Source organism: Nannospalax galili, unplaced genomic scaffold (assembly GCF_000622305.1).
Source record: "Nannospalax galili isolate Female #2095 unplaced genomic scaffold, S.galili_v1.0 scaffold179, whole genome shotgun sequence".
Classification (NCBI taxonomy): domain Eukaryota; kingdom Metazoa; phylum Chordata; class Mammalia; order Rodentia; family Spalacidae; genus Nannospalax; species Nannospalax galili.
In genome coordinates, this window is record NW_008342627.1 from 1,341,035 (window position 1) to 1,365,951 (window position 24,917).

A 24,917-nucleotide genomic window follows, 5' to 3' on the forward strand; every position below is an offset into this window, starting at 1 on the left:
AGTCTTCTGGGAGGTATTTCCTCAGGGTCAGCACATGGAGGGGACCCGCACCTCTATTTCAAGCTGGAAGCAGGACTTGGTAATGTGTAAGAGTCTCCTGCATGGTTCTGGTGTTGAAAGCGTGAAGGGGTCACAGAGCAGCTGAAGCTTGGCACTCTGAGATGCCAGGAAAGGCCATAGATGAAAGTGCAGCTTCAGTTACAGCAAAGACCTCAGAATTGAAGGGGTCATGGAGAGAAACTGAGGCTTTGCACCCCAGGAGGCAAGAAGAGGCCATTGGTGAAGGTGTAGCCTCAGTTTCAGTGGCGACCCCAGCTTTTTGGAGATGTCGGGACCATGGGACTACCACCAAGGACAGCGGCAGGTGTGGCATGGAGCTAGCCTGGGTCTGCAAGATGAGCTGAGTGTGCTGTGGACTGCAGAGTCAGAGCAGTGGAGCTGCCAGTACCCTTTGGAGCCAGAAGATCGTGAGTGAATCCCAGATGTCCAGCCTTGAGCTACTTTGCTGGACTTTGGTTTTGCTTAGGTGTGCCCGATTCTTCCCTTTGAAATAAGACAGTGCTTGTTTTGTATTTTACAGAAGCCCACCCACAGTTGAGACTTTTAAAAGAGACTATGGACTTTTAAGTATTGGATTTTTTTTTAAGGACTGTGGGGTTTTTAAGGTTGTACTGTCTTATGTTGTGATATTAATGTTAACATCATAGCTTGGGGACAAGAATTGGAAAGCTTATGGTTTAATAGTGATGTGTTTGTGTGTCAAATTGACAAGGGGTCAATTGTGCTGGATAGCTTTAGTGTCAACTTGACACACCTGGGTTGAGGGAGCCTCAATCGGGGAATTGCCTCTATTGGACTGGCCTGTGGCCATGTCTGAGGGGCATCTTCTTGATGAGTGGTGTGGGAGGGCCCAGCCCACTGTGGGTGGTGCCACCCCTGGGCAGGTGGGCCTGTGTTGCATAAGAAAGCAGGCTGAGCAGGAGCCAAGGGAGCAAGCCTGTAAGCAGTGTTCCTCCATGGCCCGTGCTCCAGCTCCTGCCTCCAAGTTCCTGCCCTGAGTTCCTACCTTGGGCTCCCTGATGAACTGCGTGCGACCTGGGAGATGTAAGACAAATAAACCCTTTCCTCCCCAAGTTGGTACTGGTCAGAGTGTTTTGTCACAGCAGTGAAGAAACAAACTAAGACACCCTCAAAACTTTCCCGCTTTTGAAGTTTTCATTTTATATCTGGAGGTGCCTGATTCACAAAAGCCATATTGATGGCCATCTGATTCTCTGGGGCCTCTGGATTAATGGGAGTATAAGTTCTGAAAGCCTCTAGGAGGCACTCCAGGTACACTCCAGGAGACTCACCCCTTCCCTGCATCACCTGACTAACCTTAGACGAATTGGTGAGGCGCTTAGCAGCTGTCCGGAGATCCCCCATAAGAATCTGGCGATAGACGTTTAGGTGTTCCCTAACTTCATGAGTGCTATAGTCCCACCCCTCCATTGGGTGCATGAGAGGAAAAGCAGCCATAATCAAGTCCTCATTCTCTGTTGGTCACCCATCATTTCCAGGGACTGCATGTCTGCATTCCTGAAGAATGTGGTTCCATTCCTTGGTGGTGAACAGGGTATTCAATAACTGTTGGCAATCATCCCAAGTAGGTTGGTGGGTAAAAAGAATGGTATCCAGGAGGGAAACTAGGGCCTGAGGCTTCTCTGTGAAGGAGGGAGTCTGTAACTTCCAATTACACAGGTCACTAGTAGAAAAGGGGAAGTATATTACGGGTGCAATTCTGTCCTCCCTTGGGGGCCCAATCTCCCACAGGGGAAGAGCTTGTACAGTTCTCCCCTCCCCCTGCAAGCAGGTGTGTAATGGGCTGGGTTAGGCTATGGGAGGTGCCGTCTCAGCCATGGGAGCTAGGGACAGAGATTGGGAAGAACTGGAAGAAGAGGAAGAGGCTCAGTACTTGCGCTCTCTAGGTCTATCCTGAGCACTCGATGGGGCCCCATAAGGGTTCGGGAGTAAATCCTCCTCTGGTGCCAAAGAGAGGAATTCGGGACCCGATGGGTTTTGGTCTGGACTTTCTTCAGAGGAAGCTAAGTGGCTGACCCCTTAGGCCCCAATGGTGGGTGCAGCAATAAGGGACACAGCCAGTCGGGGGGGCCAACGACCAGATATCGCCAACCTAGGATGTAGGGGATCTGGTCAGGGTGCCCGGTTCCCTGAAGATAACTCCTTGAACCTTCTAGATGAGAGACAGTTTAAAGGACCCTTCAGGCGGCCATTCAACTTCAAAGGAGGGCCATTCGATGGTGCAGAGGGTCTGGAGGCTGGTCGGCCTGACAAGGAGTCCAGACATGTTTGAGGCTGCTCATTTGTAGTCCTGAAAATGACTAAGAACTAGATTAAGGGGGGCTGAAGATGATGAGACTTTCTGGTCCATCATGAGATAAGCTTCAAGAAAAAAGAATGTAAGGAGAGGGATGAGAATGAGAAGAAGTAGGATGGAAAGTCGATAGACAAGGTGGAGCCCCGAGCAGAGGGTGAGGACAGTATGAGATGGCAGCTCCCTAGAGGGAGAAATGAAAATCTCACAACATGCAGAGTGAGCTGAGGAGGCTGCCCCTGTCCCTTTCCCAAAAAGATTTGGCCAGCCTGGATTCCATGTCAGACTCGACAAGAATCTTGAGTCTGGCCCGCCCGGATTCCACATCAGGCTGGGCCGAGACTCTGAGCCAGTCCTGCCTGGATTCCATGTCAGGCTGGAACACAACCCCCTATCAGAGGAGGAGTTGGGGTGTCCCCATTCTCCTCCAGCTCTGGGATCAATAGTGCGTCCACCTGATCTCCATTGAGCCCCAGGATGTCTAGACTACTGAAAAGCAAGAGAGAGACAGAGACAGAGACAAAAGCAGGCACAATTTACCAAGGCCAGCTCTGGTGGAGCGCTTCCGTGGGTCTGGGATCGCTAGTCTCAAATCCCTGATGAGCCCCCAAATGTGAGAGTTCGAGAATCAAGAATAATTCCCACAGATACCAAAAAGATTATACAAAAAGTTTATTCAGGAATTTAAAGTAAAAACAATCAAATGGCGGCTAGCTGGGCACAGACTACACAAGCCAAAGATGGAGTCTGGCCCCAAACAATAGCAGGCAGGGGCTTTTATTGGGGAACTCCACCGAAACCCGCATGCGCTAAGCTTCTTTTAAAATAATTGGATGTCCCCATATCCTGAGTACGGGAGAAGTCTTGATTGGTAGGGGCTGTCTTCAGGGCATTGGAATGTGCTGACTGAAATCTTTTAGAGCCAGAAGTTTTTGTCCATACCTTATAAGGCTTTTACATGTCCAGGGCTTGCTTAATTTATAACTTCCTGGGGTGAGGGGGGGTAGCAACTGGGAAGATTTACAATATGCCTGAGCTTGTCCAGGCTTGTCTGAAGAAGCTAGCCAAAATGGAGTCAGCATTCTGGCCCTTCAGGGGCAGATAAAATTATATAATTTACAACAAAGCTAGAGTAGATGTTCTATTTTTTTTTTTTTTTTTTAGTTTTAAGATAAGGCCAGGCCTGGTGGCCCACACCTTTAATCCCAGCACTCAGGAGGCAGAGGCAGGCAGATCTCTGTGAGTTCAAGGCCAGCCTGGTCTACATAGTGAGTTCCAGGCCAGTTGGGGCCACAGGGAGACCTTGTCTCAAAAAGACCAAAAAAAATTACATGTATCATATATATATATATATGTATATCACCAGAACACTGACTCACCCTCCCACCCTGCTAATCAGTCTGTGGTCTGACGTTCTCTCCAGCAGCATGCTGATGCCAATTCTCATTGATAAGAATTGTCCTTGGTCCTTCCCCAGCTGGCTGTCTAGGAGCTCCCCTCTGTAAACATGGCTAGACAGTAGACCTGCCAATAGTGAAGGGAGCTGAGTGAAGTGTTCATCTTTTTGTATTTTTTACATTTTTATAATTTTATTGAATTTTTGCAAATTTCATACAATAAACTGATCATATTTAGATCTCTTCCTGTCTGCAGCCCCTTACCTCTCCCCACCCAATTTCATGTACTCCAGTGTATATTATATAATCTATACTGTACTAATCGTTTACATTTTATACCACAGTGAAAAAGTGAAATTCCAAGACAGAACAGAAAATTCAACAACCAAGCCAAGTTCATAAAATAATCAAGCTGAGCTTTCTGAGGTTGAAGCCCCTCCTTCCCCCTCTCCCAACTGGGTAACTAAAAGGCTAACAGGTCCCAGGGCACCCCTGAATTTTCCTCCCTCTTATCATTGATCATTCTTAAGTTCCTCCATAGATATACATTATGTTTTACCCTGAAAATCCCATTTTCCGGGGCTGGAGAGATGACTCTGCATTACCTTTGCAGAGTGTTGAGTTCAGCTCGCAGCACCCGCCTCAGGTGGCTCATAACTGCCTGTAACTCCAGCTCCAGGGGATCTCATGCCTCAACACTGATATGCACATACCCCCACATAGACACCTAGGCATACACATAATAAATATTTCTTAAATTCCATTTTGCCTGGTGTGGTGGCACATGCCTGTAGTCCCAGCACTTGGGAGGCAAAGGCAGGTGGATCTCTGCGAGTTTAAGGCCAGCCTGGTGTACATAGTTCCAGGACAGCTGGGCCTACAGGAAGACCCTGTCTCAAAAAGACCAAAAAAAAAAAATTCCATTTTGCACGCATTCTCCTTTAATTAGTGCAATGAGTCATAATGTGTTTGTCTTTTACCCCTATGATTTTTTATGCCACTCTTGACACCTTTCACTTACTTGGTTTGCATAAACATATGATGCCTTATCTCACCAGATGGCCAAGGCCTCCAGCCCCCGGCTGTGTCCTACAGAGCACCCTCAGTGCTCCCCTGTACTCACAGGCTCGGGGGTGAGAGTCCTAGACTGGATGAAATGTGGGTGCTAGGTCTCGGTCTACTGCAAAGTCACTAAACTTAAGTCAGTCAATACTAAACCATCCACTTATGTCTACCAAAGCCTTTGGTAGTAATTAAAATGCCACCGGGGAAAAATCAAATCATAGCCAGAGACACTTTTAGTCAGTGATTAAATATTATAACTTCTATTTAAAGTTTCTGGCATGCAATGTTTTTTTTGGGTTTTTTTTTTTTTTTTTTTGGTCTTTTTGAGACAGGGTCTACCTGTAGCCCCAGCTGGCCTGGAACTTACTATGTAGACAAGGCTGGCCTTGAACTTGCAGAGATCTGCCTGCCTCTTTGTCCAGAGAGCTGGGATTAAAGGCATGCGTCACCATGCCTGGCACAACATAATATTTTTAAATGGAAGAACATTTTTAGTATTCAGGCTTTATTAGAAAAAGTGTTTTTGTTGGGCATGGTGGCGCATGCCTTTAATCCCAGGACTTGGGAGACAGAGGCAGGTGGATCTCTGTGAATTTGAAGTCAGCTTGGTCTACATAGTGGTTCCAGACAAGCTGGGGCTACAGGGAGACCCTGTCTGGAAAAGACCAAAAAGAAAAGAAAAAGTGTTTTCTGAACTGTCCTGCATTCACGTGGTGCATTACTAATTAGCTCCTGCTTCTCTCGATGTCCTCTCCGTGCTCACTCCTCTAGGTCAGTCCTCAGTGCTTCCCAAGATGGAAAGTTGATTATCTGGGACAGTTACACGACCAATAAGGTAGGGTTCCTTGTAAAAGATATTTTTTATGTTATGTGTGTGAGTGTTTTGCCTGAATACACCCCTGCCATACAATGCCCTCAGAGGTCAGAAGGGGACATTAGAAACCCTGGCACTGGATTTACAAACAGTTGTTAGCCACCGTGTGGGCGCTGGGAATCAAACTCAAGTCCTCTGCAAGAGCAGCCAGTGCTCTTAACTGTTGAGCCATCTCTCCAAGGTAGGATTTCTTTTTATTTGTTTTTGTTGTTGTTGTTTTGAGACAGGGTCTCCCTGTAGCCCCAGTTCCCTCCCACCTACAGTTCAGTGTTAGGATGTGGGAAATTCTTATTTTAAGCACTAATAAAAATTTTACCAAAATCTGGTCACACACATAGAATAAGTGCCTGTGAGATACCCAACCCTAAGTGACACATCTACAATGGAACCTCTACACTTAAGGCTCATGCAACATAGTGGAACAGCGGGTAGAGAAAACACTAATCCATCTCTCATCTCTCATCAATGAAACTCCCTCATGCAACAGATGACCATGAACACAAAGGGACACAAATGGCCAAAGTGTAGAGAATAAGAGTCTGCAGAGTGTGGGCCCTTGGACAGGACTCCCATTTTAAACTTCACCTATCCAGGGCTCAGGGACCATTGTGGAAGAGGGGGCAGAAAGATTGTAAGAGCCAGGGAGGAGGTGCATGACCACATGGATACAGAGTCTTACAGGCTCTGGGGCCTTCCTCATACAAACCTACAGCCATGGTGTCAGCATGCACAAGACCCACGCAAACTCAAGCAGACAAAAACCCAGCCCAGAACCGGGGAAATGGGCAGCAGACCTCAATCTTAGCCAAAGAACTGTGGACAGCCGATCGCTGCTGGGTGAGGAAGAGCTGATCTTCGTTAAGGGAGGGACTCTAGATAGGGTGACTAGACTCCAGTGCATGAACTTGTACTGAAGGGCATCTGGGGACACTAATTTGACTCAGTAGGCCTTCACATAAATGACAGAATGCATGAAATCCAGTTGGGGCTCCTGGAAGGTACCGACAGGAAAAGAGGTGTAAAGATGATTAAGATTTTGTGTATTAAATACACAAAAATTCAGTAAGAAATATACAAGAAAAAAAGAATTTCACCAAAATCTTTACTCACATTTTTCACATAATTTTCCCAGTGTCTACATTAGCATCAAACCATCTTTGTAGCCTCACTTCGATTGGTAGAATTGTTTCTAAAAAGAACACCTCAAGTCCAGATGATTTGATGATACAGAAAGTACATGGAGTCCGTGGCCTGTCTCACTCACATTCTGCTATTCTCAAGCCACAACTTTTATTGGCTTGTTTTTCTTAGAAATGCCTAGTTTCCAGCCGGGCATGGTGGTGGTGCACGCCTGTAGTCCCAGCACTCGGGCGGCAGAGGCAGGCGGATCTCTGTGAGTTCCAGGCCAGCCTGGTCTACACAGTGAGTTCCAGGCCAGCTGGGGCTACAGGGAGACCCTGTCTCAAAAAGACAAAAAAAAAAAAAAGCCTCGTTTCCTTGCTTCACTATTAACAGGTTTGGGAACTCCCTGTTTAGGGACTCACTGACCATCCTCTTGGTCTTTCCCATAATGCTTTCCTGCTGCTGGTGTGGCAGATGCATGCCATTCCACTGCGGTCCTCCTGGGTGATGACCTGCGCATATGCCCCGTCCGGGAACTATGTGGCCTGTGGAGGCTTGGACAACATCTGCTCCATCTACAACCTGAAGACCCGAGAGGGAAATGTGCGGGTGAGCCGCGAGCTGCCAGGGCACACGGGTGAGCCGCACTCAACGATGCTTTGTCCTCCCCAGCCGTCCCTCCTGAGAGTTGACCAAGGACCCAGGGCAGGCTGCTCAGCTGGCCAAAGAGAGAGGGAGGCAGAAATTGCCATGGTCTAGAAAGCAGTAACTCAGTCTCACAGGTGATGACCTCAGACCTTGTGCCCTCAGACCTTGCTGAACATGGATTCTGCCTCTGGCTGTACCCCAACCCCCATCGTTTAATTTTCTTTTCAAAACTAGCTGCATCATTTTTGTAAAAGTAATAAGCTTGCTACCAAACAATCCACAGTTAATCATGAAAACTGTAAAAAAGGAAGTAAATACAGTCTTCTGCATTTTCTACTAACACATAGCAGATTACAGGATTGCCCACTGTGCCTGGTCGAATCATTAAAGGCATTTCTCAAGGAGCATGGAGGTGCTGTCACTCTGGTGTGATGCTTTGCTGGCTGCTGTGCCCGCCATCAGCCACGGAGTGGAGTTTGGTCTGTGATGTGAATTCAGTTTCTGTCTCTCATATTTCCGCCCATCTATATTTTTGAATCTACTTGACCACATTTCTAGAGCCTTCACGATGGTATTTCCCTGCCATTTCTGGGTTCAGCTACATTGGTGGATGCTAAGCCCCCCAAAGCCACATCCCACAAAGCCTTCAGTGACGAGGTTCTGACTTCTCACAGTATTCTGGGCCCTGCCTTGCCACCTTGGGTTCCAGGTACTGTTATAAAGGCACTCCTCTCTGGCACGTCCAGCCCGCAGCCTGCAGACCACATGCAGCCCAGGTCAGTTAGGTATGTGACCAACACAAGATCAGAAACATACTGAAAACAGTGTGAGAGTTTGGAGTGGTTTGTTGACTGACTTACTGTAATTCAGTTGCATAGTTCTAAATAGATGATGACGTGTCACACCACCAAAGGTTGACACCCCTGGAAGGTGAGGGTGACCAGGGCTGGCATGCTCAACGTGGTCACTGTGAGCGGCCAGCATGTAATGAAGTCGTTAGAGCAGGTCTGCACATCTGCTGATAAAGACTTGCTACCCAGGTGTATATTTGTTTTTTGTTTTTGTTTTTTGTCTTTTTGAGACAGGGTCTCCCTGTAGCCCCAGCTGTCCTGGAACTCAGTATGTAGACCAGGCTAGCCTTGAACTCACAGAGATCCGCCTGCCTCTGCCTCCCCAGTGCTGGGACTAAAGGCGTGGGCCACCATGCCCGGCCCCAGCTGTATATTCATAAATCCTCTGTGTCAGTGGATCAATGAGGTCCTGACGTTTGCTCCTCTCTCTGCAGGATACTTGTCCTGCTGCCGATTTTTAGATGATGGACAGATCATTACAAGCTCAGGAGACACGACTTGGTAAGTTTATTCCGGAAGATCCCTGACCTAGGAGGAGCGGACACCAGAGAGTTACGCAGGAAGCGGTGTGGTCACCTCCGGTCTCCGTTCACTTATTTCAGTGCTTTGTGGGACATTGAAACTGCACAGCAGACCACCACCTTCACCGGGCACTCCGGAGACGTGATGAGTCTCTCTCTGAGTCCCGATGCCCGGACTTTCGTTTCCGGTGCTTGCGATGCATCCTCGAAGCTCTGGGATGTCCGAGATGGAATGTGCAGACAGTCTTTCACTGGACACGTCTCAGACATTAACGCCGTCAGTGTAAGTGAAGAGCACTTCCTTTCTTTGACTGTTTTTCTGCTTTCTTTGGTGGGGAGGGAGGCAGAGTCTCATGAAGCCCAGGCTAGCCTCAAACTTGCTATGTAGCTGAGGATGACCTTGATCCTCTGATCTTCCTGCCTCCACCAACCAAAAATTTACCATGCAGCTAAAAGTGCTGGACATGACACAATTCTAACAAATGGCTTTGACAGATTCTTATAATTAATAAGCCCTTAGGTCAAATCCTCAAATAATAGGTTTGATTTTTTTTAATTTAATCCATCCATCTAAGTCTTTATTTTTGGAAGAAATACTAGCTTATTCCCAAAAGGAATGGACAGATGTTGTCTTGAGTGAGATGTCAGAGAACGCAGATGCTTAGCCCCCAGGTCAGCCTGCCAAGGGTGACAGCATGTATTCAGCTCTCTGTCTGTCATCATCACCATTTGTAATTACTAAGGTTTTTAAAGTAGATTTTTTTAAGTGTGTGTGTGTGTGTGTGCATGTGTGTTGCTGAGAATTGAATCAAGGACCTCATGCATGCTGGGCAGGTGCTCATGGCTTTTAATTTTGCTTTGTTTTTCCTTTTTAGTTTGCCAAAATAGTGGATTTATTTTTATTATTGTTACTATTATTTTAAATTGTGTGTGTGTGTGTGTGTGTGTGTGTGTGTGCGTGTGATGGGCTGAAGTATTACTGAGCCATCAATACAATTACCTGAACAAATAAAAGCCTAACTTTTTAATATTTTATTTTTATTTTATGTGTAAGAGTGTATTGCCTGTATGTATGTGAGTGCACCTGTGTTATGCCCTTATGTCAAATTGTCTGACCCTTGGAGGTCTGAAGAAGGCATTGGATCCCCTGGAACTGGAGTTACAGAGGGTTGTCAGCAACTATGTGGGTGCTGGATTGAACCTGGCTCCTCTGCAAAAGCAGTGATTGCTCTTAACAGCTGAGCCATCTCTCCAGTTCCCAGCACCTAACTCTTAAATTTTGTTTTTAAGAGTGGGCCCAACCACAGAGGACACTCGTTCCCTAGATACCCCTGGGAACCGTCTGTGTCCTAGAACTATGCTGGTGGAACTGTCTTGCTGGAACTACATCCCCAGTACTGTGTCCTGAGTCTGGACACCCATAATTTTATTCAAAATGGTTTCTCCAGCTTCAAGTGGGGGAGTACATCTTAACAGAGAGTCCTGTCTTTTCATCCCTAGTTCTAGAATATCTCATTCACCCAAGATCACGCATCCTTCCCAGTCTCCTCTGTGACCAGTGGAGATAGTCTGCTGTCTTTCAGCACTTTGACATGTTAATTCTCAAGCACACCCACATTCATTCATTATTTCTGGGTGGAGTAGCAAACTGAGGTTGTCCTAGACAGGAGAGCAGTGGTTTTGCTGGAGTTAATTACAAGTCATTAGTCCAGATTATGCCCATTTATAAAAGTCATTCCCACAACGGGTGATTGCATGTGTGTGGCACATGCACGTGAGTATGGGGGTGTACACAGCTTATGTGCACACAAGCAGAGGCCAGAGCAGGCCATTGGGTGCCTTCCTCTACTTCTCTCTACCTTACTGTCTTGAGGCAGGGTCTCTCACTGAACTGGAAGCTTGCCTCTTTAGCTCGGCTACGGGTCCAGCAAGTTCTCAGGCTCAGCTTGTTTCTGCCCCCAGTGTAGGGGTTACAGACTCACTCAACCATCCTGGCTTTTTACATGGGTACTGGGGATTCAAACTCGGGTCCTCAGATCCTTGTGCTTACAGAACAAGTATTCTTACCCACTGAGCCATCTCCCAAGCCCCTAAAATAGTCAATCTATAGTGATTGATATTTTTTCCTCTTTAGTTTTCTGTTTGTTGGGGTGGGGGTGGGGGGATTAAGTACCATCCTTATTAAGATATCACTACTATGTAGTAAGACTTGCTGTTTTGTTTTGTTGTGTTTGTTTTGTTCAGACAGGGTCTAAATGTATAGCCCTAGGTGGCCTGGGCTGGCTTTGAACTCACAGCGATCCACCTGCCTTTGCTTTCCAAGTGCTGGGATTAAAGCTGTGTGCTACCACACTCACTCGGCTGCAAGACTTGCATTTGAAATGAAATGTCCCAAGGAAGATGCTGTATAAGGGTGTGATCATGCTGCATGCCTTAGTCCCAGCACTCAGGAGGCAGAGGCAGGAGAATCTCTGGAAACTCAAAGCCAGTCTGGGCTACAGAGTGAAACCTTTTCTTTTAAAAAAAGAAAAAAAAAAACAATTATATCAGTTTGTTTTCTTAGGTGGAATCATGACCAACTTTTACATTTGCCGTTTTTAGTTATGTTTAGTAGTGATAAAATTTCTCATCTGTGGCTGGGCGTGGTGGCGCATGCCTTTGGTCCCAGCACTTGGGAGGCAGAGGCAGGCAGATCTCTGTGAGTTCAAGGCCAGTCTGGTCTACAATAGTAAGTTCAGGTCAGCTGGGACTACAGGCAGACCCTGTCTCAAAAAGACAAAAAAAAATTTTTTTTTCTCATCCTATTTAGAACGTTAAGTTCAGAAGCCAAACCATAATAGTTTCCTGCTTAGTTGAACATTGGAGTGCAGTTGGATGTGAGGGGTCCCTTGAGCAGGTACTGTGTGCCCCACACATTCTCTAGACCACAGCAAGGTAGTCGGTTCACACTGGCTGACAAAATGGCTGCAGATGGCAGGGCAATGCCCGAGGAGGTCAGAAGAGGGCGTCGAATCTCCTGGACTGCAGTTACAGACAGTTGTTAGCCACCGTGCGGGTGCTGGGAATCAAACCTGGGTCCTCTGCAAGAGCAGCCAGTGCTCTTAACCACTGAGCATCCCTCCAGCTCCAAACTTAATTTTCCTAATAGTTAAGGAGCTGCCCCAGTTGATTGATTTTTCTGTTAATTCCCCGCTATGCCGTTCACTGAATCCTTGTCGCCAGGCTGTGCTCTCTTCCTATGGGGTTAGCCCTGGTCCCGGAGCATGCTTGATAAGTCCTGCCACAGGAACTCTGCCCTGGACCCTAGGGTCTTAAAGTAAGTTGTTTGAGTATATGTGCCTGGTTCAGTGAAATATATTTCTAGTTAACTAAATGCAAATAAATAATAGTGATGTTTTTCCCACTTCTCCAAACACCTCTTATTGAAATTTAGATCTAACTATGTGGGTAGGTTTGGGAGGGTTTACCTGGGGTAGTGGGCTGTCTGGCCAATTTGTGAGTGTGAGAATGGCACCTTTGCGTCTCAGTGAAGCCCATCGTGCAGCACAGCCTGCTGCTGAGTGACCAGGTTCTTGGAGATGGCCCAAGCTGCTCTCCAAATAGGAAGTGCTTTTCTTTATAAATTCCCCGAAGGTTTAGGGGTCGCTAGCCATAATTTCTTTCTTCTGCTTACCATGAATCTCATCTGGAGGCTGTGAATTCTCTGAACCCGTGTCTAGCTGGCGTCCCAGACTACTTCCTTCCATTGACAAACAGCAACATACGCTCTACTGTCCTCACAGGACGTCCAACACTGCCATCTGTAGCCATTGTGTCAGCCTCTGTGAACCGACCACCTTGCTGTGGTCTAGAGAATGTGTGGGGCATATAGTACCTACTCAAGGGATCCCCATACACTGAGGCTGCTCGTAGGTCTCTTCACTGCTCACTTTGTGCCTAGTAGAGTGGGAATATATATATATAGCTTGTGTATATGTGGTGTGTGTGTTTGCACGTGTGTGCACTTGCGTATATCCATGTTGGGTGTCTTCCTCAATCACTCTTCACCTTTTTCATTGAGGTAGGGTCTCTCAGTTGATCCCAGAGCTCACCAATGTGAGTCATGTAGCTAGGCAACTTGCTCGCAGCTCCCCCCACCCCCACTCCGCTCTGCCATTCAGATGCTGGGATTGCAGGTGGGCTTCCATTCACACCCAGCATTTACCTCAGCGCTGGGGATTAGAATTCTAGTCCTCACAAGGCACAGCAAGTGCTTTATCTATGGAGCCATCCTGCTGCCCCAGGTTTTATATTTTCTAAAGTCTTTTGGATTCACGTCTCACAATGGGATTTTAGAACAAATGCAGCTCTAGTAACAGTCGTTGCAGTATTTAACTGTGGGTCGGGCCAGCCCCCTTTCTGATCTGGGCCGGTGTTTCCTTCCTGAGACACTGAGGTGTTCTCCCTGCGCCTGAGGGGCCGCTGCCTTATGCTAATGTTAGTGTGGACTCAGATCATGCCCCCAGCACAGTGAAGTGCAGCCCACTGCTCCTGGTTCTCTGTGACTGGAATGTTCTAGTAAGCGGGGCGGAGGGCCACAGCCGGTGTTGTTAACACTGTGCTCAACAGTGGACTGTATACTTTTCATATGTTATTCTGCCCTCTTTTTTATTTATTTTTATTTTATGTGTGTGAGTGTATGGCCTGCCTGTGTGTAAGGGCACCCATGTTGTGCAATGCCCACAAAGGTCAGAAAAAGGCGTCAGGTGCCCTGGAAGTGGAGTTATGGATGGTTGTTAGCTGCCATGTGGGTGCTGGGAATCAAATCCCAGTCCTCTGTGCTCTTAACTGCTGAGCCATCTCTCTAACCCTAACTCTTACACTAAAGCCCAGAATTCTAAAAAATATTAGGCCAGGTGTGTTGGCATATACCTGTAATTCCAGTATTCCGGAGACTGAAGCAGGAGGACTTCTAGGCCAGCCTGGACTACATAGTGAGACGTTGTCTCAAAGCAGAAGAAGGTCTCAGCAGTCACTGATACAGCGAGCAGCCACATAGGCCCTCTGCCTCCTGGTATGCCAACGCCCGTTTTCCTTCTAGTTCTTCCCGAGTGGCTATGCCTTCGCCACCGGCTCCGATGACGCCACTTGCCGACTCTTTGACCTCCGTGCAGACCAGGAGTTGCTGCTGTATTTCCATGACAGCATCATCTGCGGGATCACTTCCGTGGCCTTCTCCAAAAGCGGGCGCCTCCTACTGGCCGGCTACGACGATTTCAACTGCAACGTGTGGGACACGCTCAAAGGCGACCGGGCAGGTGAGTGCCTGGGTTCTGAGGAGCTGGAAGAGGTTCCCAGCAGACAGGTGTAAAGATGGGTAATGAGGACAATCAGTCTAGTCTTAAAGACCAGTTTTCTTCTTCCTTCCTGTCTTTTGGGTTTGCTCTGTTGTTATTTTGAGACAGGGTCTCACTCTGAAGCCCAGGCTGCCTTTGAACTCCAGGAGAGCCTCTGCTTCTGCCTCCCAAGTGCTAGAATGAAATGTGCGAGCCACCCCTAGGCCAGGCTAAGCCACAGTTTTCTAACCTGACAGGAAACACTGTCTCTGCCGTGGCTAATCCTCCTGGAATTGACCTTGAGGACACAGGACTCAGAGACATTGTTAACTTCATCTGGACTCCACTGCAAGCTCCAGTGTATTAAAAAATGGCACATCAAACCACACTGGGGCTGTGGTTAATTAAATTTTTAATTGTCTGATGTTTTTAATTTTAATTAAAATTACTTAAAATTGGGGCTGGAGAGATGGCTCAGTGGTTAAGGAGGACCCAGGTTCAATTCCCAGCACCCACATGGCAGCTAAGAACCATCCTTAACACCAGTTCCAGGGGAATCCGAATCCGTCTTCTGACCTCCATGGCATTGCACTATACGGGTGCGCTCACATACATGCAGGCAATACACTCATACACATAAAAATAATAAATATATATTTTTAATTACTTAAAATTATACCCAGGGAATCAAATGGTTCTGTATGGATTGTTACTAAAACACAGCAAATGTTTTTTCTGCAATCAAGTTAATTGGCAGAGTGTAGAGGCACACGCCTGTAATCCCAACACTTGGGAGATAAACAGGAGGATCACAAGTTTGAAGCCAGCCTGGGCTACACAGTAAGCCCCTATCTCAAAGCAAACTTTCTATACTGTGCCTGTATTGCTATTGATTTTTTCTTTTCCTCTGCCTTTAGGCATTTCCACTGACCAGCTATCATCTGTGACAAGCCTTTGGCTTTACACCCATCCTCACAGCATCCACATCTCTCCCACCTCCCAGTTTCCCCACGTAGGGAACTGCAGTAAACAGTCAGCATTCTCTGTTCACAAAATGATGGCTCAAGTTTCTACCACTGAGCAGCAAGTTAGGAATACTAGGCCTTGTTGACACTTTGCTATGCAGCTTTGTATTCTAGAGTTAATTGGGGGGATATATAGAGATGTTATCTATCTATCTGTCTATCTATCTATATCTATATATATCTCTACACAGTTACACATACATATACATATGTATGTATATATATATGACAGAGTCTTCCTATCTCAAATCTACCCCAAGTGCTGCTGGGATTTAAAGATATGCGCTACCACACCTGGCTGGTGCATATTTTCAGTTCCAACGCACCGCTCAGTCATGAACCCACACACTTTGTTCTGAGTGGACCCTTTGCCATCTACTGTGCTGCCTCCTACTATGGTGCTGGGAAATGGGAGTTTGTTGGGTTGTTTCTCCTCCATCGCCGTTTCCAGACTCCTGTTGTCATGCTGGTGTGAGGCCCGGGAGCCTCCTCTGCCTCCTGGTTTTGTTTTCCGTATGTTCTGGAGAAATCATCCTGTTTCCAACCGCTAAGTTTTCAGTTTCTCTTCAGAGTGACCGTTCTATTTCCGTGGGTGAAGGCTTGGCCCGCCAAGGTTATCGCTTTCTCCCAGCATGGCTGCTGCGATTCCATGCTGGGTTCCCCTTTCCACTTCTTTGCTCCAGATTTTAATTATTTCCTTCAGTGTCTGGTGATTCTTGGTGTCTTTTTCATGCCTAAAATGAGGCACCGCAGCCTGTCTCAGGAAGGGCCAGGGCCATATGGGGGGGTCTTCTGGCACCTGTATATCTACATACATACACACACAAACATGTACATATATGCACATGCATACACATGCACATAAAGACATACTTGCATACATATACCTACACATACATACATGTACACACACATACAGAATATACATGCCTATAATATATATACACATACCTGTTCGTGCACACACATACATACACAGACGTGCATGCACGTGTACATACACATGTGCACTATATGCACACACACATACATGCACACATGAATGCATATACACATGCATATAGGCAAGCATATGCACATATCTGTACACATGCAAATACACATGTACACATACACATGCCTGCATGTGCATACACATGCCTGCATATATACACATGCATACATACACACATGTACATACATATATACACACTTGTACATGAATATATGCATTCACACATGTGCATTTATGTAGGTGCACACACATGTACACATGAATCTTTCCTCCATGCTAGGGAGGGAACTCAGGGCAAGAGCTCACCACTGCGTGCGTCCCGACATCTCTGGCCTCCTCTCCATGAACCAGCCTTGGCCCCTACCTGTAACTTCATCTTTCCTACTGGAGTGGAAAAGCTGACTGCCAGTTCCAGGACTGACTTCGAGTGGAAAGCAGAGTCACAATCCCTGAGGGAGCCCTAGTCCCCATCCTCACCAGTCTCAGCTGCTTCCTCTAGTCAGGAGACATCACCCCATCTTCGTCTGGGCACAGGATGGAGTGAAGTGATGCAGCACGGAGGATGGTGCAGCTTTCCTGACCCTGAGCACTTTCTAATGTAATATTGTTTTGACATATTTGTTCCTGCTCTAGCTCCAGAGACCCGTTTCTACCACTGTGGACCCTGCTGGAGGCTGTTCAAGATACTTTGGTTTCTTGGCTTACCAGATCTTGTTTTGTGGGTTTTAAATTTTTTTTATTTTTATTTTATGTGTACGCGTGTATTGCCTGCATGTAGGTATGTGCACCCATGTCATGCAATGCCCGCAGAGGTCAGAAGAGGCTGTTGTTAGCTGCCATGTGGGTGCTGGGATTCAAACCCGGGTCTTCTACAAGAACAACCAGTGTTCTTAACTGCTGAGCCATCTCTCCAGCCCCCCCTCCTTTTTTTTAAGAAAGTCTCACTGTGCAGCCCAAGCTGGCTGGAACTCACTATATAGACCAGGCTGGCCTCGACCTCACAGAGATCCACATGCTTCGGCCTCCCAAGTGTCTAACTTTTCTTTGAAATATTTACATTTCTCCCTCAAATACTGAGAATTGTTCATTTTTTAAATATTTATTATTTTTTATTTTATGTATGAGTGTATTACCTGCATGTGAGTGTACCTGTGTTGTGCAATGCCACAGGAAGGTCAGAAGAGGGCTCCGCGGATTCCCCAGCAACAGGAGTTAAGGACGGTTCGTAGCCACCATGTGAGTGCTGGGAATCGAACCCAGGTTCTCTGCAAGAGCAGTCAGTGCTCTTAACCACTGAGCCATCTCTCCAGCCCCAAGAATTGTTCACTTTTATCTTGGTGAGTCTAATGTTAGTGTGCCAAAAGAAACAAAAACTTGATGACCATGGTGGTTTTAGAAAGTTATAACCAACATTTGTGTTTGGTAGCTGACAAAAACAAACCACTGAATCATGTTGGTAGTTTTTGGATGATGGAAGGCAACTTGTTGTTGTTCTTATGGCAAAATCTGCTTCACTGAACTTCATTCATAGTTCTCTTTGTTGAAAGCAGCACAGCTCAGTACCAAAACTGGAATATCAGAAATTTGCTAGAGCTGTGGAATGAATGTCTACTTCTGTTTTCCTAGGTGAAAACATTATAAAATGGCCATGCCTGGTGGTGCACGCTCCCAGCACTGGGGAGGTGGAGGACCCGGAACTCAGGGTCATCTTGGCTAGGTACCAAGTTCAAGACTAGCCTGGACTACACTGAACCAGTCTCAAAAAGATTTTAAGAACAGTGTGACTTTTCAAAAATTAAAAACACAAATTGATGTTCATGTCACCAATTCAGTGGTGTGCTTAGCAGTGTGCTGTGCGGCCCTGACAGCAGTCTCACCAGAGATTTTGGGGGGTTTTGTTGTTGTTTTTGAGACAGGGTCTCCCTGGACTGGCCTCCACCTCGCAGAGCTGTCTGCCTCTGCCTCCTGAGTGCTGGGAATTAAAGATGTGTGCCATGTCCCACTACCTTCTAGATCTAAAGAACATACTTTTTCAATTTGTTTCTTAACTCTGTACCGGCCTTTCTTTGTAGGTGTCCTTGCTGGTCATGACAACCGTGTCAGCTGCTTAGGAGTGACAGACGACGGCATGGCTGTGGCCACGGGCTCCTGGGACAGTTTTCTTAGAATCTGGAATTAACGGTGACCTGTATTTTCTGTTCTCCGTTGCTATCTGGAGAAATCAATGCTACAGCCTATAGCTGTGAGAAAAAATTCTGCCTTCTATTTGCAGATGAAGATTTTTCTATTGAGATTATTATATACAAAAATCAGCTTTCAATAAGCGAAAAATAAATAAAATAGTGGGAAAAGCCGCAGTCAAGGCCAAGGTCCCTCCCCACTGAGGTCAAGGGGACTGGTATATTAATTGAGGAGTTGGGTTAATTTTAACCCTGACAAAGTTTTGCTTATACTAATTCTTCATGTGAAATTGAATGTACACTTTATAGTATTTGCTCATTGTTTTTGCATTTTTCTGAGGACTATACCTTAAGCTTTGTGTATATAAGAAATGTCACATTTTTTTTTTAGTGTTGTCATAGAACCAGGCCCAGCGACTGGTGGAAGTAACCCTGTGGATGTGTGTGTGCTGTCTGCAAGTCCCCTTGGATTTTGACATCCTCTTTAGCTTGGGCCCATGCCAGCTTCATGCTGAGGGTTGGTAGGTGAGGTGTCTCTCAGGGAGCAGGTAGCTGCTCCTGCACTCTTTGATGCAAGTGATCTGGTGGGTACTCGTTGAAGGCCTTCAGGGATGGGTGGCCTGAAATGCCAGAGGCAGACATCTAACTTTGACATAGGGGGGACACGTAGGACATTTCATGACCATTTATGATACCAGAACAGTAGATATTGGCATGCTGTTCTTGGTGTTCTAGAATACTGGAAACAGCTGGACCTTGCTGCTGACTTTACATTCTGAGTCTGTAGTGTTCATAGTTAGGTTTGATCATGTGACTTGTCCTTTCATCGAGAGTGTTCTCTGATAGGAAGTTATTTGTCTTAACATTCTTGAGTGATATTAAACAGCCATTCACTGGCACTAATTTATAACAGGGTAGATTTATAAATTTTATGTAACATAAAATCTGAATGGTATACATTATTTATGCCCTTACATTTTTCATTTGGGGGGGGGTGTGCTGCAGATGGAATCCAGGGCGTCGTGCATGCTAGGCCAAGTGCTTTACCCAAGTCATGTTCTCTGCTCCTTTAACTTTCTCCTTTCTGTTGTATTAGTGAGAAGTTGCTTCTAAGTAGCTGATTGTAAAGAACATCGAGAGCTGGGTAGCCCCACTCTGAAGTTCCTAAAGCAGTTTTTCCATGAGCCAGGAATGTGCCAAGCAGCTCCCCACTGGTCAGTGGTACAATAACATGTCTGCTACCAGGATGTCCTGCTCGAAACCTGAACAAATACCATTCAGTTTTCTCTTGCAAATGAATCCCAATGGTTGACACTTGCTGACAGTCTGGCTGGAGCAAGTAGTCGCAGGTTATTCTGAAGTGCATAAGTGCATTGTGTGTTGTAACTCAGTAAATTATAGGCGGTTTCCCTCATTCTGTGTTAACTTCTGACCACCTGTAAACTATGCTCAGACTGTACTTGATCTTCATTTTTAAACTATGCTCAGACTGTACTTGATCTTCATTTTTATATTTTGAATATGTTGATGCACATGCCTGCTGTAATGAAATCAGGGTCAGACAGAAGGGAATTAAGGTAACAGGATTAAAATAGAAAGAGGGCACAGATGGGGTGTGTACACCTGTATCCTGCTTAGGATTTCTGGGAACCCTTCACTACTGCATACACACAAATAAAATCTTAAAAACCTACCATAAAAACAAACCAGAAGTTGTAGTTTCTACTGCTGAGTTTTCCCTGTAGATGTCTTACACTTAATAAAACTTGAGACTTGGTCTTACAAGTAAAAACATTCAGGGAAATTTTATGGCTGAATGAAGACTTATGAATGAGTCAGCTGTAGCACAACACCTGTGTTTACTGCTAACCTGGAAAAGCTGACTGCATCCTCCAGACACATCTGCTATCATTTTGAAAAATACTTTTATTGGAGAATTTCATGGCCTGTCATCGTTTTAGCAAGGAATGTTCTTTTTAGAATGTAGGATTATGCCAGGCTTTTAAATACTGTGTTTAGTGTTTCTCTCTGGCCAGTGGGGAACATCATTTAAAACCACCTCTTAGCTCCTGTTGGAACTTTAAAGTTATCCACAAGCAAGTCAGTCTTACGTGAAGGATAGGAGGGCACTAATACGTATGTGATGTGGGATCCTACAGAATGCGGGGAGGCGCCAGGCTCACTCTCCTATTCACCTTGGTTACACAGGCAGCCATAGGATGCCAGTCACAGACTGATGGGACACCCTGGGCTTGGGGAACGTTTTCCATGTTGATAGTCATTGGTAACAGTTGGTTCTGTAAAGCAGATATAATGTAGCATTATGAGGAAAAGACCTGTCTCAGCTAGTGTTGACTGTACCCAGCAGAGTCCACATCACAAGCAGACTTGGCACTAGCAGCCCCGTGGTGTGCTCCCAGGCCCTTCCGTCCTCACAACGGTGCTCAGCCAGCTGCTCTGTTCAAAGCATTTGCCTTGTCTTAGCCGAAGGCACGAGATGCACCATTTCAAGCACATCCTGAAACTGTTCTAAGTATTTTTCCTGTAAGGCACTTTGGAAGTGTTTTTCTTCACCCAAAAGTTTCTACACAGGTGGTCAACTGGCCACTAATGTCAGCCCTAGCCATCCACAAACTGTGGCCTGATTTAGCAGTGTCCTCAGATCTTACAGTGATTCATCCCTTTATTTGTACAATTGCTTGTGAAATATTGTTGCTATGAACTGATACTGTAATCAATAAAGTGCTTTTAACTATATAGTTCATTGTACCTTATTTTAAGTCAAAATTCTATTAATAAATAAAATTTTAAAAATTAAGCCCCAGTCCATTTGGTCAGCCCAAATTCCTTAATCTAAACATCGGTCATTTAAAAAACAGTATTTGTTTCTATAGGTGGGTACCTGTATGACCTGTATACCACAGGTGCCCGTGGAAGCCAGAAGAGAGATTCCCCTGAAGCAGTTATGAGCTGCCTGATGTGGGTGCTGGGAACTGAACCTGGGTTCTCTGGAAAAGCAGTACGTGCTCTTAACCACTGAGCCATCTCGCCAGTCATTACACTGGCCATTTTTTTTTTCCCATGAAAAAGGAACAGACTTCAGAAGCAAGGAAGAGACTGGATGCTGCCAGCCCACCTGGCTCACTCTTAAAGGACAGATTCTCATTACTACTCCTTCCCTGAACTGAGCACAGGGCCCCAGGCTGCAATTCCAGTACTTGGGAACGTAGAGGCAGGAGGATCCCAAGTCTGAAGCCATGCGGTCCCTATAGCTGTTAGAATAATCCCAGTTTTACTTTCAGAGTCAATTCTGCTTAGAGTACAGATTCTAAATGCTTTTATTCTCTCTCATTATAATCTTGGGATTAATGAGGAAATTAAGATAAAGATGTACCCATTCTGCCCAGCTGCAGAATTACCGTGGGAAACCTCAAACTGCCCCCTCCCCCACCCCAACAGCAGTGGACAACATATGCTCTTACCCTTCCAGCCACTGGCCAGCCAAGGAAAGGAAATGACAGTAACAGTCATCAGGTCCACCAGTGCAAGGCAGCGTCCTGCCGGGTCAAACGAGTGCACGTGGAAGTTGAGGTCACTAACGGGAGTATCAATGATGCATTTGTCAGCTAACAGGCAAATAGATTTATTTTCATCTTGCAAGTTTGCATACTTAGAAAATCTTCTGTAAAAAGTTCAAGCTTATACAAAGTTTATAAATAATTCTATAGACATACACAGTAAATACTCAAGTGAAACTCTGGGCTATAACGGATGTAACTACAAACTTTCTGTATTACGCATGGACCCAGCCACAGGTGCACTTACATCCAGGCGTAAGAACTGGCTGGCTTTCAGCATTTCAGCGTTCTGGTCTCAACAGCCATACGTTTTCTACACTTTGTCAGCTGGAACAACATTCTAATCAGGGTGGTAAGTACACCGTACCAGCAGCACAGTACAGGTGACCCCAGAATCCATAGTGCGTCAGAACACCCACAGGGCTTGCTTAACTGCGGACCCCAAACCTGGAGTCTCTGATGCCATACGTCTGGGTTGAGGCCTGAGACTCTGCAGTTCTTACAAGTTTAAAAATAATGCTGATGACCCAGGGACCACACTTGGAGAACCACTGTACCATGCTACCTTTGCAGCCTATGTTAGCGGACCTTGATTTCACACATTTTCATAAGATTTTCACCTCATCCTACTTGGTGGCCTGTGCCATGTTTTGGGTTAAAAATCAGCAATAAAAGCAAAAAGTAGTTACAGGTATTTAGATTTGAATACTGCAGTCCAATACCCGATTTGCATAAGACAGAAGTGAGACATTTCTATGGCCTAAAACACCCTTTAAACACCTTAAAAGGTGGCGGTGCGCCTACGTGAAGGCAAACTAGCACCAGGAGCCTTAAAAGGCACAGAAAGGTAAGTGCTGAAAAGAAAAGGCCTCAAATTTGGACCCTCAACACCCTGTGGAACACAGCGTCCCCTAAGATGGCACCCTTGGACTGACAGGCATCCACTTAGCGTTCCTCTGTCATAATCAGGTCAGAGAACCTGCCACTTGGAAGTATTTCCACAGGTGTCAGTCAGCTCAGCTCAGAAGCAGATATGATAGTTGAACCACAAACCTTTCACTACAATAGGAAAACAGTGACAATTTTTAACAAAGCCCCAGAAAATTCACATACAGTAAAAGCCCCCAGTGGGGTTGAGCCCAGTGCCCGCCATCAAGCACCTTCCCAACACCTCCATCCAGCTTCGCTGTCAGGTCCCCACCCTCCAGGCAGACCTCCTGGGCCCCTGCCAGCCACCTCCATCCCTTCAGACCTTCCAACTCACAACAAGGCAGCAGTGCTCTCCCTGCCAGACTCTCGCCCTGGGGTCCAACTAGATTTCATAGCACAGATGCTTCTTAAGAGATAGAAAACTAGACCAGACACTTCATGTATGCTGTAAGGACAGGCTTGCTCCTGTTTCACATCAGCTTTAATGGGATAAAAGGGTAAAAACACCATGCTTATTAGTGGTTTACATCTTGCTGTGCTGGCCAAGGGACTGTAACTTGCATAAATACTACACCCAAGAACAGCCCGCACTCCCTGGTGTTAGAGCAAGTTAGCTTAAAAACCAGATTTCCTATTCCCATAAAGAAGGCATCAAAAACTCATGCTGAGGAGGATGACAAGCTCACTAACTCCTGGATGCCAGGAAGTGGCTCTTTGGAGCCCTAAGGAGGCCACAGGACCCAGCCCTCAGCCATCGCAGCTGGTTCTGCTGCTCTTAAACCAATTCATCATCTAACCCATTTAGTCTCTTCTTTACTCCAAACTAAAACTAATGACGTATCACAACACTCTTCAAAAGGCACAAACACCCTGAGACAGACTACCACAATCTATGCAGAGCGTTACAACTTATAGTTAGTGTAATTCATATTGAAGTCATTCCATAAAAATAACAGCTCTCCCGTTCTCCAAGCTCCGTGTCTTCTGAGGTGGTCTCCGCAGCACTCGTCACTATGACTCCTCATTCCTCAAGTGCAGAAACTGCTTCGAAAAATTCTCCAGCTCACTTTCAAGTTGATCAGCTTTATTTCTAAAAAAGTAAAACAGCAACCTAACTATTATAACAGTCAATGAGAAAAATACATTCTATCCAAACTTTAAACAGCATTCTAGCGAGCTGCTGCTATGCTTCTTAAAACTCAAGTCTGCCCACTACTGTCCACTCTGGGCTATGAGCACTCAGGTCACAGAGATGACCAGCAACACTAAGATGGGCAGAGACAGACAACAGACACCGACGGCAGTTACACCTTAAGTCACAGCCATGTGTGAAGCTGCCTTCAAGGGAAGCATGAGGTACCGGCAAGGCACTGCACGGCTTCTGCAGCCTGCAGAGACGTGGGCCAGGGTCCCCCTCCACCAAGAACACTGCCAACACCAGAGTCACACTTGATGCATGCCAACTGGAAGACAGGAAGCCTGACTAAACTGACAGTCCAGACCCGCATAGCTTGTCCTCGAAGGTGCTAGGCATGTGCTCTTGGAGTAGGGCCCTATGGGACAAGAGGGGCTCTTGTCTCTGAACATAGGACTGCACTGAGATCACAGAAGGCAACATACATGCACTCTGAATACCAGTGAATGCACTGCTCCCAGAGAACACTCCTGAAGGACGTGACAGTTGGCTGAGCCCATGCTAAGCAGTCGCGCCTCACTCAGGCCCGCCATCGGGAAGAGCAAGGTGTGAACGTTGCAGAGTGCACTCAGCCAGGGCTGGAGCCTGCCACACAGGGCCCTGTGCTGAACGCTGCAGGCATTTTACACAGTGGAACTCATGTCCACAAACACACGGACTATCACCTTACAAAAGCTCCATCACTAAGCCACAGGAAATTTTCAGGTCCATATAATCTTTAAGGGCCACCATTGAATACAAGGTTTGTCACTGACCCAAACATCATCAGGTAGGTTGATGATAAATGTATTCTCTCAAAATTTAGGATCTCACTCGGGCATGGTGGCACAGGCCTTTAATCCCAGCAC

The 24,917-nt window shown here is 46.2% G+C and overlaps 2 protein-coding genes across 3 annotated transcripts in view; one reads left to right on the forward strand and one right to left on the reverse strand.

Moving 5' to 3' along the window:
- Gnb4 (G protein subunit beta 4) overlaps positions 1-23,479 on the forward strand; it is a 61,574-nt gene extending 38,095 nt beyond the window's left edge. The window contains exons 6-11 of the mRNA XM_008838662.2: positions 5,608-5,671; positions 7,307-7,469; positions 8,766-8,832; positions 8,934-9,135; positions 13,933-14,149; positions 18,259-23,479. Coding sequence (XP_008836884.1) covers positions 5,608-5,671; positions 7,307-7,469; positions 8,766-8,832; positions 8,934-9,135; positions 13,933-14,149; positions 18,259-18,365 — 820 coding nt within the window. The 3' untranslated portion in view covers positions 18,366-23,479. The remainder of the gene's footprint in view (positions 1-5,607; positions 5,672-7,306; positions 7,470-8,765; positions 8,833-8,933; positions 9,136-13,932; positions 14,150-18,258) is intronic.
- Positions 21,994-24,917, reverse strand: part of Mfn1 (mitofusin 1) — a 43,873-nt gene continuing 40,949 nt past the window's right edge. For both annotated transcript variants that reach the window (XM_029566204.1, XM_008838666.3), the window contains exon 18: positions 21,994-23,964. In XM_029566204.1, coding sequence (XP_029422064.1) covers positions 23,886-23,964 — 79 coding nt within the window. In that variant the 3' untranslated portion in view covers positions 21,994-23,885. The remainder of the gene's footprint in view (positions 23,965-24,917) is intronic.